General features: G+C 38.6%; 1 protein-coding gene across 2 annotated transcripts in view; it reads left to right on the forward strand.

The window, feature by feature from the left end:
- Positions 1 to 14,988, forward strand: part of EMB (embigin) — a 48,353-nt gene extending 33,365 nt beyond the window's left edge. The window contains exons 7-11 of one of the 2 annotated variants that reach the window (XM_019517889.1): positions 1,470 to 1,597; positions 4,729 to 5,011; positions 5,631 to 5,664; positions 9,043 to 9,118; positions 14,473 to 14,988. In XM_019517889.1, the coding sequence (XP_019373434.1) occupies positions 1,470 to 1,597; positions 4,729 to 5,011; positions 5,631 to 5,664; positions 9,043 to 9,100 (503 nt within the window). In that variant the 3' untranslated portion in view covers positions 9,101 to 9,118; positions 14,473 to 14,988. Of the gene's footprint in view, positions 1 to 1,469; positions 1,598 to 4,728; positions 5,012 to 5,630; positions 5,665 to 9,042; positions 9,119 to 10,691 lie in introns of both variants that reach the window. The other variant, XM_019517888.1, reaches the window with a different exon arrangement.
- Positions 14,989 to 15,818: the final 830 nt, after the last annotated feature.

Here is a 15,818-nt window from a genome sequence, read left to right on the forward strand (position 1 = left end):
CTTTGCAGAATACAGCAGTTTTAGGAGGCTTTTTGGTAAAATAATTAAATTTGTGCTGCTTCCTTTACCTTTCTCTAATTTATTGCCTTTTTTGTTTTTGCCCTCTTCCCCAAATTGCACAGGATTGGCTATAGTTTTACTGATGCTGTCCCTTTTTATTGAAATGGGCTAGTAATAAAGGCACTCTGACTTAAAAAAGCTCTTTTAAAGATATAACATTTTTTTATTAATCCATATATATATACCGAATAATGAGGCTCCAGGCTGGATTGATGTACATTGCTAATATATGAATAAAAACTAAGTTTTTACAGATAAAGCAAGGCTGGTCTAGTAGATTGAGCAAGTATTGAAAAAGTCTATGAAATGTATTTTATCATATATTAATTCAATTAAGTTATATTAATATCCATTTGTTATACTTACGTAGCATCCAGGTTGTCAAATGTTACTAGTATGCAAGCACCTGCAAGGTGAATTTGTAGACTGAAAGTTTGAATACACACAATATATTATGTACAGCTGGGGCGTGGGAGTGGATAGAGAGGGGTGCTGAGAGAATATGGGGGGGTGCTCTTTTACAGAGGTTTTGAACATGGGTTGAAAATGAGGTTGGGAGGTTGGGTTGTATAGGGGGCAGGGGGGAGAACTCTCTCCTTAGTCAGAGGTAGGGAAGTGGAAGAGGACTGGGTTGCTTTTGAATTTGGGGATTTGGAGGGTGGGGCAGGGATTCTTCTTGAATGTTTTTTCTATTTCTGTAATTTTTTGTCTTATAAGCTTTCCTGAGTCCTTTTTGGGAACAAATGTATTTAACTTTGCAACAGAAAACATTCAAAATTTATGGTTGTCCAATCAAGAAAGAGCAAGACACTTACCTTGGAGCTTATATAGATTGACAAAGGTTTCATGATATAAATGTTGTAGTTACAAATCTTTGACATCAGTCCTTGATTTTTTTAAATCAAGATAAATTGTATATTATTTTGCAAAAAAAGTTTTATCAGCACACATAGCTTACCAGATATTACTATTTTACAGTGTTATGGTCTTTAGTGAAAAGTCTTATAGTTTTAGAGATTGTAGGAATTTTTATATTAAGTTTATGCATTTTAAAGAATACAGCAATTTGAAGTATGGATGACTCTCAACTGCATATGGGGAAAATAACAAGAATTTGCGTTTTGCTTTAAAAGCTACTTTTCTGTAACTACTGTATTGATGCTAGCAATTGCAACCGTTCTGCAAATGGGATTCCTATAAACTTCAGTGGAAAGTCTGTGTATAGACTATCAGCCAAAAACAACTACTCATTAGATCAAGCATTAGTAGCCATCTGCTATCTAATTGTTTTCCAGTTAATACAAGAACAGAAAAGTGAATGGATGTGTTACTAAAATGCTTTGATGCTCTCTGTGTTTTAGCTAAGTCCATTAGTGCTCACTTGGTAATTTTTCTTTATTTATTCTTAGTGCCTAAAATTAAAGGAAAAGAAAAGCCCATAGTCAGTTATGAAGGAGATTCCGTTGTCATAGTATGTGAAAGTGGCAACTATATTCCTGTCACTTGGATCTGGTATACAACTAATGGAAGTCACCAGGTAAGATTTCCAGTTGTTGGACAGGCAGAACAATTGCATTAAAACTGATTACAAAATGGCAACCTGCTTGCCAAGTATAATTAACTCATGGTACATGGACCTATTACAACTTTGACAAGTCCTACCTTGGTCTTTAGTTATGGCTGATATAAAATCATACACATGGTAAAATTACTGAATCTATGGTTACTGATCATTAGAGAAAACTTTATGAAGACTGGGATTCCAAAAGGCACTTTTAGGTGCCTCTAATTGAGACTTCACAACACTTCACAGTTATCCCCAGAAATTGATTCAAATGGTCAGGGGAGAGGCAGACATCTCTCAAGGTTGATTTCACCTGTGCAACCTCGTGGTTAGAGCACTCAGCTGAGAAGGTGAATAACTGAATTCTGGGGCATGTCCACATGTGCAATCAACATACAGAAATAAATTCCTGCGCACGATATGGAGCGCATCCAGCTGGGGCAGTCTGGACTGGCAGGGGACCTATGAAGTCAGCCTGGCAACCCAGGGCTGCTACGACCAGGCTTCATGTGCTGCAGGGAGGGCTTCCTGGAGCACAGGGTGTCTCAGTGCAGGGCTAGCTGGAAGGCAGCCCTGTGTCCTAGCCATCTAGGAAGCGGCATGTGGAGATGGGAGAGCAGGATCTTAAGGCACGCTGTGCCCTAGTCAGCTGCAGACCAGAACCTCCACTGGAGCATGTGAAGATAGGGAAGCAGGCAACTCAGGGCTGCCTGCTTCCCCGTCTCTGCATGCTGCAGAGCCCCCAGGCTGAGACACTGTGCCACAGCCACTCTGCAGTTGGCTAGTGCTCAGTGTGCCTTGTGAGGGGGGAGCAGGCAGCTCTGGACAGCCCTGCTGCCCCGTCTCCACATTTGTCCTGGTGCATACTTTATTTGCATGCTCTGCAGTGCTTTTTTTTCTGGAGGGGTTTTTTTTTCTACTAGGAATTCCCAGTAGTTTGTGGCACCACAAAAAGGTCTGTGCCACAAACTGCATGTGCCGGCATGTGTGGATGCAGCCCCGGGCAGGGGCATGCTGGCAGTGGATTGTGACTTGGACAGCTCCAGACCACGCTGCCACCACTGCAAGATCCCAGCCCAGGAGCAGCACCTCCACCCAGCCGTGTGCGTTTCCAGCCCTGGCCCCACACTGTCACAGCACCACCACTCCTGGGGTCTCCATGAAAACCAGCTACAGTGATATGGACAGGGGCTGCAGGGAAATGGAGTCCAGGTGCTGGCTGGATCCTCTGTTTTGCACACCCCTGGCCTAGAACCTAGTTTTCCTACTTCCTGGATGGCAGAGTTAACCATTAGACTCTTCAAAGTTATGTGCCACTGTTGGCTGGAAGTGACAAATTGCTCCAGTTTGTACTGTACTTAGTGCTCTTGGTGTGTATATTAGCCTTACACAGAGCATACCTATTACATTAGGGTTCTCTAGGGACCTATGTAACATTCAGGCACTGTGCTGGATGGCAGCGAAGCCTACATAGAAGTTGAAGACACCTAGCTACTGAAACCAACTGTCTCTGCACATATGTGGGATCCTAGTTTAGGTTATCAGTTCAAAATTTGTTTTCCAGTGCCAAATGTTAGAGATGCTGAGTCTATGGGACTGGTCACACTGCTGTAACTTTGACTGCCACCAGTTTTCTGTTTTGACCCTGTTCCCCAGTGACCTGCTGAATGCCTGGCCAAGCATAGATATTTCTATTTAGAAATTCTACTTCCTGCAGTCCCTTCACAGAATCTGAAGTAAGCCCATTGCTTATGAAAGCTCATGCTATTTTTTCTGATTTAATTAGCCTAGAACAGGGGTGTCAAAGATATGGCCTGCAGGTTGGATCCAGCCACAGAACCATATAATCCAGCCGCTGGTATAGCCTGTGGGTCTACACATTGCATGTGGCACATGGTGATCAGCCTTGCATGTAGTGCCTGTTTCAGCCAGTCCAGGATTTACTGCATGCAGCACCCACTGTGGCTGGTCCAGGATGCACGCTGGATCTGGCATGGGTGGCCAATCTGTGGGCCCAGTCCAGCCTGGAGAGCTGGCCACTTGACTAAGAATGAATGAATGAATGAATTTGACACTCCTGGGTCCATAGGGGTAAAAACAAATGTCAGATTTCCCTCAGAATGAAGATTTTTATCCTGGAAACCTAGGCTAGAAACAGATGTCACTGAATAAAGTGAATCAGTTGTAGAAGGAAAACCCCACTTTCCCTGCTCACCCAGACCCATTCCTGGCAATTCTAGGAGCAGGCAAGCATTCCCCAGATTGCTCCTGGGATCATAGGGGATGACTGGATCAGTGGAGAACCCCAATTTCCCTGCTTATGGAGAGGTGCCCCAAGAATCCCTGGAACTTCTTTGTAAGCAGGAAAAGCTGGGCATGTGGTCCAGGGGCTTGGGAGGCACCTGTCCAGGGTGGTTGGAGTGTGTGAGCAGCTCAGTTCCACAGAACTAATAGATGTCTGCTGCAATAAATTGGCAAAGTCTATTACAATACTACCTTTTGCTGGGCCAAAGTTTTTCCTTTGCTGTGGCATGACAAAGGATAGCACTATTTGTGCTGCCATAAATTTTATGATTGCACAAATGAGGTCAGATGGCCTCTGTTTCCACCCTTACAGATGTAAAAGCCTGTTTTCCCACTTTAAGACTGAGTACACTTTATCCAAGATAACACTTTTTTTCTGGGACTATTGCAGTTTATCTTATTTCTTGCCTTTTTTGTCCAAGGAGAAGCTGTGCATGTAAAGGACTATGCTGCTTCCAGGTTTTGACTTGGGTCATTCAGAACTGCAACATCTGTTTTTACCCTAAAGTGCACATCTACACTGACTTCTTCTTGGTCTTACATGCAGTGAAATCAATAGCAAAACTTTAATTGAATCTAGTAAGTGCTTCACGAGGCCCAGTCTAATTAGCAAGTATTCAACATCTCTCAGGAATTGTCACAGATTTTGGAGTTTATACATTTAAATAAAATATGCTACAAAAACATCACTTGATCTTATATGACCCTGATGCATACAGACTTTTCAGTTTTCAAAACATACACACTTACATTAATATTTTAAATTTTGCATTAATGATTTTTAAATGTCTTTATATTAGGTTCGTATTAATGATTCCCTGATGCCAGAGAAGTACATAATTGATAAAACACCTGCCAACAAAACCCATCTCAAGATTATGAAGCTCACAGGGCAAGATGGTGGATTATACGTGTGCCAAGCTGTATTCAAACTAGGAGAAAACAATGGAGAAGTGAATCTTAAAGTTCTCAACTACATGGTGCCACTCAAACCATTTTTTGCAATAGCTGCTGAAGTTATTGTATTAGTAGCTCTTATTTTCCTTTATGAGATATACTCCAAAAAGAAAGAAATGCTTGCAGGTAGGGTATCTTTTTTATAACAATAACAAAATTTATATTGAGACTATTTTGATAGGGAGAAAAGTAAGAATATTTTATAGTAAAACATAATGACTGGACAGATCTCTGAGTTCAGACCCTGCTTTTAGATATCCTTTTACACTGAAACAGACCAACAGAATGATCTCAGTGGGTTTTAGAGAAAAATGCTAAAATTGCATTGTTTTTCTGGCATTTTTCTAAGCATGGCTAGAGGTGTGAATTTTATTGCATGTGTCAAAGGCATGAATACTTGAGTCAAACTGCCATATGTTTGGGTCAACTAACAGGATGTGTGATGTGTAGAGAAAAAGCTCAAAGTCCAATTTATAAACTCTTAAAGATATTTCAGAGTTACATAGGTATGATATGGTATGGGGTATGGAAATTAGTATTAACAAAAATGGATCTGATCTGTATACTGATATTCTGTGTGAGAATAATTACAGGATTTAATTGGTTGTATGCTTCCTTTTATTTTTTAGCTTATTGATTTATCATTAAAAATTAAGAGAAATATTTTCCATTAAACTAATATCATAATAGGTATGTTCATTAACTTGAGTGCTATTATAACCACAGGGTTTTCTTTGTCACACAGAAGGTGAAAAAGAATTTGAACAAATTGAGCAACTGTAAGTAATAACTTATTAGATAATATATGCTGGCACTGTGCTAACTTGTAAGAGACAAATATCAAATAGTGTTAACACCAGATAACTCAGAGTAAAAAAGATTCTCAGGTCTTAACATAAGATTCTCAGGTCTTTGATGTAAAGAATAACAGTATACTTTCCTATGTATTGTTCTAATTCCCTTCCTTGAAGTCTTTCCAATTCCCATTTTGCCATGTACCAGCATGTACAGAATACAACTTCTCCATCTTGTTCAGTTCTTCATCTTCATCTTTTTCTTTATCTTGCTTTGGGCTTTTTATTTATTTATTTATTTTGGTAGTAGTCATTATTTTGATGCATTTTTTATTATTTGCTAACCTGGTACAATGTCCATGTACTTCTCTCAAACTTCCTGACACTGAGGGAGATCATTTCAGATAGAACAATCTCCATCTTTTATCCATATGCTTAATGTTTCTAATTCAGTGTTACATATACTAGGTACCCTGGAAAACCCTACATACAGGGAGCATATACACGTGCAATTAATTTGAAGCAATAAACTTCAGCACATATTATGCTGGATTTTATTGATTCTGGGCACTGTGTTTGAATGTGCGCTCAAGATCACAGCACGTTGATCTGGGCTGGAGCAGCCCCAGCTGGCAGGGGGCCCAGGGGCTGCTCCAGACTGGCTCAACATGCTGTGGAGTTGTTAGCTGGGGCACAAGGGTGCTCCATAGCAAGGTTAACCAGCAGGCAGCCCCTGCACTGAAGCACCCTTGTGCCCCACCTAGCCCTGTCAGCATCTACATGTGTGTTGCTGCGCACTAAAAAACTCCACCACAGGATACTACTTGTATTTAGAAGCAGTAACCTGTGGTGGACTTTATTAGTTTACTGTGGTCTAACAGGACTGCATGTTTAGAAGTTGAGATGTTTACTGTGGAGCTAATTAGGCAGCTCCACAGTAAACATCTTGTGTAGACATGCCCACAGTGGAGCTGGTTTGTTAAGCTGTGTGACCAGGGATAAGATAGAGAAGATTTGGGGAAGAAACATTTGTCAGGAATTAGCATGATCTAAGCCTGGCATGTCTCACCATACTGGCAGTTTTTTAGCTCAGGATATGGAGAGGACCTGCATCCGTAAGGCTAGGTGGATACACTCGCCACTTCCTTCCTTTTGGTAGAGTGCATCAGACACAGAGAATACAGCAACTTGGGTGCTGAGAAAGCAGGTAGCTTTCTGGATGAATTCCTTGTGTCCTTTTATGCAACTCCAGGTGGACACCAGATATGAGATTTACTAGAAGAGGAAACACATTAGTTCAACCCAGATGGGTTTTTTCTACCTGTACAAGCAGTCTGTATTTCTACCTTTGGAAAGCAGAATCCTGTGCTCTACCCCCTACTCCCCCCACATGCCTCCCAATTCGCTTCTCAGCCATTTCAAGGACTTCCCTCTTTACTTTTTCCATTTGTCAAGTACCTGATCTCTTCTTTATCCCTTTGTATTTTGTTGGCACCATTTTTCTATATTTTCTACTATATGAAGCCATGTTCCCTGTTTCCTTTTGCCTCATCCATTTATTTCCACAGCCCCTGTATCCTAAATGCTGTGTAGCTCTGCTGCTATTTACTTAATTCTGTCATTATATTCATGATGTTTTAAAGCATTTTGGGATATTGTGGATGTCTTATATCAAGAACAGAGTAGTTCCCTTAGCTTCATATTACCATGTTTTTATCACAAACAGCCTTATTGAAACTGAGGTCTATTGGTCTTAAAAAGAAAAAAAAAGAAGCTCTTACTCATATCATTTAATATGGCATTTTCATGGGAGCTTGAAATGGTTCCTTTATAGCAGTTTGATCTTTACCTAGGAGATTGGAGTTCTCTTCTATTGGATAAATGCACATTTAGGAAATATTAATTAAGTGTTCACACTTTGTCTCATTGCAATGGTTTTATGGTAAAAAAAAAAAATCTATATTAGTAGGTGCTTAAATGCAGATTGATGTACCAGGTGATCTGGATTTTTTTTTCCTATGGAGTCAGTTCATTGTTTTAGGTTATAACTTTTTAAAATGAGATTGTTGCCACAAATCATTTTGGCTGCTGAGATAAACGATAACTCTTCTCATGTGAAATACTTTCTAATACCTGCACGTATTGTTAGAAATGACTGTGAAATGAGATAATGGTTTCAGTCCTTTTCCCAGTGATCAAGAGTCCACAACATGCACACAGTCAAAATTGATGCTTGTGTGGAATGACCCCTTTTGGTAGTGTCACTAGAGAAGCTAAGGATGGAGTACTATACTATGGAGCCCAAACTGTCCCTAATAAGTGACCTCTCCAGAATTGTCTGGAATACCCTGGCAATTAAAATAGGAAACTATGTGCTGTTATCACAGGTATTGCTCCTACCTATTCAGTAGATAGGGTTGTTTTTATTAGGTAGACTCCCAACAACCTCCCTTTTAGCATGGCATGTATTTATCCTGTTGAAACTAACAAGTTCAGTTTTGCTATTGTTATAATACATTATACTTAACTTATGTGCATACTGTAACTACATCAAACAATGCCAGTACCAGCTGGTCCCTTCTTGATCACACTGTGGCAGATAACCTATGTGTAGATAACCAGTAGGTTAAATGTATAAAATGTTTATGTGCACAGCACATTTCAAACCCTTTATCTACTTTGTAAAGTAACCGCATTCTGGTTAACTTTCTGGAAATGTTGAAAAGGAAGCAGATGTCAAAGGGGGCTGGTAAGCTTCACAGCTGCTATTAGAAAATGAAAATGACTGGTCTGCCTTGGGGCTGCTAATACCACAGCACTGACACTGCTGTAAACAGTGCTCATTAACTACACAATGCTGTCAGTGAAGTGATATTGGCAACCAAGAAACTAATTCACTTTGTAATTTTCACCGTTTCTAAAAGTTAGTTTCATGGCTGTTAGAAACCTTGAAAATGATAGGTCCTACTCAAGTTCAGGACTGCTAAGAGAGTGTACTTAGTGAGCATTGCTTTTATTAACTTGCACAAGTGGATATTCTGGATAAGTGCACAGCCTTTTTTCAATCCTGAAATGGAGAACATTGTTAATTGTGCCAATATTACCGTGCAAGTATAATAACCTATTCCAAAGATTTTTAAGAATAAAAAAAAAAAAAAGACTGAATTGATTTCAGAAAGCACTGGAATGGTCACTAGCTGGTTGGTAAAAAGACCAAATAAATTATTTCACTATTATATTTTATTGGAAAAAAATACAATCCATTCATTTTCTGCTCTGTGTTTTACAATCTTTGCATGTTAAAAGTTTGTTTTGAGTTTGAAGTTGAACATGTTTTGTTTTTTCCCCCCTTATTTTTAATAGTAAATCAGAAGAAAGCAATGGTGTTGAAAATAGCAGTACCAGGCATAGAAAAGTTTAAATCAGTTCCCAATACAAGGTAAGTAGAGGAGAAGGCATATTAGCAATTTACTAGGCTATTCTGTGATCAGAAGATTTAAAAGGAAAAATTTATTTTGTCCTTATCATATCTATTTTCAGTATGCATTATGTGGATGTGACAGAAAGTTGGAGTGAATACAGATAATACTCATTCATCATTGACAGAACCTTACAATTAATTCAGAAATCCAACTCAATGCTATGTTTTAATTTAGCTTTTACCATGTTTGGGATTTATTTGTATTTATGTAGTAATGAAAATTTACCCAGCAATTAAAATTGGGATGAAATTTTTATTAAAAATTGGGATGAAGAGGCAAAGCCATAGTCATGTGAGTGTTCCTTAAACACTACTCCTTAAACAGTCGTGTTGCCATCTGTGTGATTGCTCACGTGCATTAGGATTACTCATATTGCAAAGACTTTGTGGGATTAGAGCCAAATAAAAAAAAAATCTCCACAGTGAGAGCAGGGAGTGAAGGAGCCATAGGTAGTGGGAAGGGTAGAATTTATTTTATAAAATATGGCCTCAGTAGAAGTAAGTAGACAGAGGGAGGGAAGCAAAGACCCACAAAGAAAAGAGAGAGCAAAGAGATAAACTGTTGTGAGAGGAGTGAGTGACAGAATGGGGTGGGAAGAGCAGGTGTCATGTTTCTGGAGAACAAGAAGTGTGTAGAAAGATTGGAAGGTTATCCCTGAGGAGGCCAGTTACAGCTTCCTGGTTCTCTACCCCAGTCACAGTTCCAGCTCAGGCTAATTTTAATTTGGGCCAGGTCTGCCAGCTGAGGACAAAACCCTGAGCAATCCAGAAGTTGTGTCTATCCCCCATACCTCTTAACTGGTGTTCCAGCATTCCACTGATCTGCCCCAATAAGACAGGGCTTATGGTAACCTTATAGTCTCTGTGTGCATATGAACTGAAAGGAGTAGTGTCAGCTAAAGCCCATATGAAACAAATGACCAGATGAGAATGAGATTGAAGTGTAATTTACAAAGGTACCTAAGAAACATAGGAGCCAAAGTCCCACTGACTTTCAAAGAACCTTAGGCTCGTAAAAGCCTAAATCAGTTAGGAGACCGACCCTAGTTCCCATTTTTGCACCAAAGTGGCAGGTTCAGACTCAACCTGGGTGAGAAGTGTCCTCTAACCTGCATGTTCCTTGAACAAATGCCTCAATCACTAGGCTGTTGGGCTAGTAGGAGGTGTCCTGATGTATTTCACTTCTGACCAGTATGCACACACAGTAACCCTGTTGGAATAAAATCCCAAACTCTGCTTAAGCTCCATAAAACTCAGATACATGGTTATGTACATACCACATAAGCATGTGAAGGGTGAATTCAGCCTCCAGCCCCATGTTCCTAAGTCACTGAGACCCAAATGCTCAAAGATACTTAATGTGCACTCACTAATGTTAAATATTATTGAAAGATTGAAAATGTCATTCCCAGTCTGAGACTGAATCAGAATTACATTGACAATCTAAAGAAGTTAAATACAGTAGTGAGTATAAAACAGTTAGCAGGATTTATGTCAGTTGGCAATAATATGTATGTTCTCTTTAATTCAGGAGCCTGCAAATCAAGAAAAAGCAAACATCATTTGACCATTGCAAACTACAGAAGGATATATTACAACTATGTATTTCAAATATCTATTATGCTTCTAATTAGAGCTTTCTAGTTGTGTAACCAAAGTCATTATCTCCTATAACGTTTTTAAAATATAGACTTGAAATTGCCTCTCTGCTAAATAATCACTTTGTAAACACAGTACTGTATCCTAATATTGCACATACACATGGGCTGTGTCAGATGTCCCTGTTGTGGTTATGTTCCTTCTAGTTAAAAAAAAAAAATCTTTCTACTATTCAAAAATCAATTAGTTAAGACTAACCCATGTTAATCTTAGCCTATTAGGCTTTGCTTTTTACATTGGGTCCAGTCCTGCTTTCACTGAGGAAACAAGAGATACAGGATCAGGGCCATTATCTAAAAATTTATATTATGGAGGTAAGTTCACCTTCACGAAAGTACTTTTCAATCTTGAAGTGCTTACACCAAACAAAAATGCCTTTTACTAGGAGATTGAACAAATTTAACACAAACAAGCCTTTTTTCCCACCAAAGGACTGATCAAGGGGAATCTTTATCATAGTTCTTATGCAATATATATTTTTTTACCATTTCCTACGAAAATACAAAAATCCTCAATTTTTTTTTTATTTAGTATCATTTTATATATGAGGAAGAGATATGAAGTGAGCTAAGGAAGTTTAAGGTGCTACAATTGCTTTGACTTCCTGACTGAATACAAAAGGCCACATTTTGTACTATAGGATTGTGGCCAGTACTACTCAAATTAGTAAAAAAATGACTATACATGTACAGTACTGAAAGGCCCTAGCACTGACTCAAACATCAATGGCCAGATATATTCCATATATTGGGCAAGGAAGCAGGCTTAAGTATCTAAGTACATTTCTCTTTGGTCCTGTTTGAACCCCTGAAAAACTTAATACCAAAGATGAGCAAGTCATCCTCCTCAGTGCTTTTCTGTTAGGCTTATAAGGGTCAGATAATGTCATGTTATAAAAGTATAACATTTACAGTGACCTGACAAGGGTGGAATAAATTTGAACTTAGGGCCAAAGTTCACTTAGATGCCTAATAGGTAGAATAGAACCTGGACACAAATATCTGCCCTAATTAGGCAACCTCCTGTTTTTAGAGCTTACCTGAAAGTGTCCCTGAATGTAATAAGTTCAGGTCTTCTGTATGTCAATTAGAAGACACTAATGGTCACTTCAGATGACCTTTTCTGCTAGTCCTATTGGACACTAGAAAGGTTTTGCTGTTCTGGATGTTTACATAACTTCTTTCACCTCAAAGAATAACAAAGAACTAAGGAAAATAAGCAATATTAAATAAAATACAATGATAACAATACACTTAATTTAATTGGGTTAATGTCCCCATTCTTATGCAAATTGCCAATGACCACAAATGGGCAGGGCCTCGCTTGTATAACTTATGCAAAAGACAACACTTCCAGAAGAACAGTGACATGTTCCCCCATTCTTGGATTTTGGTGTAGTACTAGTAGCGAAGCAAGCTACCTACAGAATCATCACTAGAACCTCCTATAACATCCTTGATTATTCTTTCATAAATTCCCATTCAGGTAAAGAGCTGGGTCTAATGCTGCTTAACTTGTGAGACAAGTTAGAACCACAGTACCAAATGATACAGCTGCAGGTAGTCCTGTAATAAGCCATTGTAATAAGCCGCAAGCCATTGCAGCTTGTGAAGTTGCCACAGAATTAATACCAGCAATTAAAGGTGCCAATATATAGTTATAATATATATTCAGCAAATGAAATCTATACACTGGTTCATTTCTAGCAGTAAGAATTTCTCTGCAAATTCTTCCCCATGCTCCCTCTGATCAGTTGATTGGTACAAGAGGGGTGGCTATCACAGGAGAATGCCCCCCACACGCTGACTGGATGATTGCTGAGAAGGGAGGGGATATTCCCTGCAGGATCCCCACAGGGCTTTCTGACAGCTTGTCCCTGGATGAACTATCACAGAGCCAGTGCTCTCCTTCCCTCTTGGGAGGGAAGAAGGGAGAACAGCAGACTATGGTTCTCTGGTTGTGGGTATCCTGCACACCTGAAGAAGTGGACAATCATTCAAAATAGATCAGGAGAGAGAGAGAGAGAGATGTTCCTCATATAAATCTAACTTCCTTGCAAAAAAGACTCAATTCTCTTTCACAAGAAATCTCTTAGACAAATGTATACTCTCTCTTTTTGTGCCAAGAAAATGGTTTCTGCCCTGGCACAAACGTGACACCTGTTCATGACCACTGTGTAATTGACTGCTTTTCCATTACAAATGCCTGCTTGAGTCCACAGAAGAAAATTAAACATCCTTTTATTTAAAAGAAGCAGGAAACATTTATTTTAAGTAAAGGAGAAAACATTCAAGAATTTTTCCCCTGTCCCTGTGAAAGTACTTTAAGAAACTAATGTAGGCAAATATATGTAGCTTCTTGTTCAGGAGAAAAGAAAAGCCAGCTCTTGAGTTGCACAGATTACAATGTCAATGCTATTTTGCCATTTGGCAAACAAAACAGACAACCAAAAAGAAAATATGATTAACACACAAGACTGAGAAGGGGGTGCTCATAAAACCTTGTTTACAGTCTTTCTGGATCTGGAAGTAGTAGTTACTGCCTGTAATGTTGACTTTGGGAATAGATATCCAGTTTGACTCATTTTAAATTAAAGAATGAGTTTAATGTTGTACCCTAATTAGCACAAGGTTTAAAGCCTAAATAAAAAGCAGAGAGTCTCAAATGTTTGGATAGTGATCACTGATAAACATTTCCCTGGTCAAGATACTGTGTTTTATTACACTCAGCCTCAATCTTCCAGTGCACTACATATAAACCAAAACAGTTACAGCTTTTATATGAATTTGTATCATTATCATATTAATATTTATTGTTAGAGCAAGTAAAGATATATGCACTATATTAAAAAATAAATTGCTTGATGTTGTTGTCCATCTTGATTATGTTAATAACATTCCAAGATTATAAACTTTTTTGGTAAAAACAACTTCATAGCTAAGAACCTCAGATTACTTATTAAACTTTAGTGTTTATTTGGTTTGTGATGCATGTTAATCTTCACTTGATACACAAATTTAATTCCTGAACTAGAAATGTTGGGAATTATGTGCTGCACTAGAATATAACCCAAGAGGACTTTTAGTTTTTCTTCTTTTAAACAATATCTTGCAAACATTTCTGTAGAATTGCTTGGTTCTCTAAGACATTCACAGTAGCCAAACACAAAGAGCTAGCTTTATACATCAGCAAGTGTCCTGAAATGAAGTGCATCCTGGCACAGCAGTTAAAAACAATATCAGGGGAAAAAAGTACAGGCCATTTGTACCTATTGGCATATATTTAATATATTTCAGAATTGCCTGCCATGTAAAAATACCTATGCATATTAAAGTAGTAATGATGAAGTGATTAAGAATCCACAACATTTTTTTGTGGATACCCTTGTCTCCTCATAATAAAACTATTAGGCCAAATCCTGAGAGAGACTGAGAACTGCAATCCTGCTAATTTAATTGAAAATTGACAGTGCCTACTTCAGATAACTGCATCATAGATGCTCAGCATGAATCAAGTTAGGATTCCCTCTCAAGAAAAAAAAAAGAGCAACTCTGCTTCCCGTCCCATGGAATCTCCAGTCTCTAACTCCATCTCCATCATACTTCTGTGCACTATAATTTGATATTGTACTGCCAAATCTTCCCTTCTTACAGAATCTATTTTATGTACATGGTTGCTACAAGCAAAAGTTCCTGGATATTTATTCTATGATTCCAGACATCAAGCTAGAGATGAACAAATACTTATTGAAGAAAAATTACCCAGTCTGTGCATATTCAAATGATTACTGTACACAGGTATGTAAGCTACCTTACATATCGATTTAATATGCATAGGACAGGGCAGAGTTGCAGCTTATAGACTAATTTGGAGCTACACAGGTTTTTTAAGCAACAGATTACTTTTTTAGATATTGTGAAAGGAATTTGATAGCATGATCCTTTTATAGGATCCTACAAAGCAAGCTGCTGCTTACAAAAGCGTATTTATCTCAGAATTAGTCTATAAGGCACCATGCCTTCTGTCTGACTTCAGACTAACAGCTAAATACCTCTCATTTACAATGCATATGCAGGTTCTATCAGGACAATTTAAGAGGCCTGTCCTGAAATTCTGGCAAGGAATAATTAATTAAACTAAAAAAATCTAGGAAACAGAAGCCACAAAAATACAAAAGTAGAGCCAAAATCATCCTTAAACCAATTACTCTTCAACCACAACGCACAAGTAATTCTGGCTATACACATTTTAACTTCTTGGGTCCTTATGCTTGGAGCTAACTGTACTGGCTGACTTGAATCTATGTGCTGACTGTGACTATATCATGATATTTTACATATGTTCAAAGGTCAAACTTTGCTTGCCTTAGCAGTATATCTCCTATCACACCCACCTCTCTCTTCCCAACCCTACCATCTACAGCTCAGCTTTCTCCCCCAAGCAGAAAATATTTGCAGGAAATTCCACAAGGTGACTCTTATAGACCTTTCTGGCTTCCAAGCTCCTGAAATCCATAGGTAACTTATCGGGAGGAGCAAAATACGCTCTTGTTTTCCTGGGTAGAATGAGCTTCAGGCAGCTCTAGGACCAGACTCAGATTCAGATTGCTGACTGCGGGCAATGAAGTTCTCAAATTTGAAAGCTAAAATCAGTCTCAATTCTCAGATCATGAAGTATCCCATGCTGACGAAATGCTGAAAGGCAGTAGAATGAGATTTCCTGTTGAAGTCAGTATCCCTAGTTTTCTTTTTGTACGAGTTTCTGAACACCAGCTTGCAGAGCTCTGCTACTTTGCATCAGCAAAAGTATAAAATTTTTGTATGGCTCTGTATCTATAAGAGACACAGAATGTTAAATTCTTGGAGTTTTTCATTCTCCCCCAGCAGCTTGAACTACTATAGCAGATTTACTGTAGATTTATTATTTTATCATACCAGGTCATCTGTTTGTAATTTATTATTGCTAGTCTCTTCATGACCCTGTAAAAGATTGGTTATAA

Source organism: Gavialis gangeticus, unplaced genomic scaffold, assembly GCF_001723915.1.
Source record: "Gavialis gangeticus isolate Ggan-Ray unplaced genomic scaffold, GavGan_comp1, whole genome shotgun sequence".
Taxonomy (NCBI): Eukaryota; Metazoa; Chordata; order Crocodylia; family Gavialidae; genus Gavialis; species Gavialis gangeticus.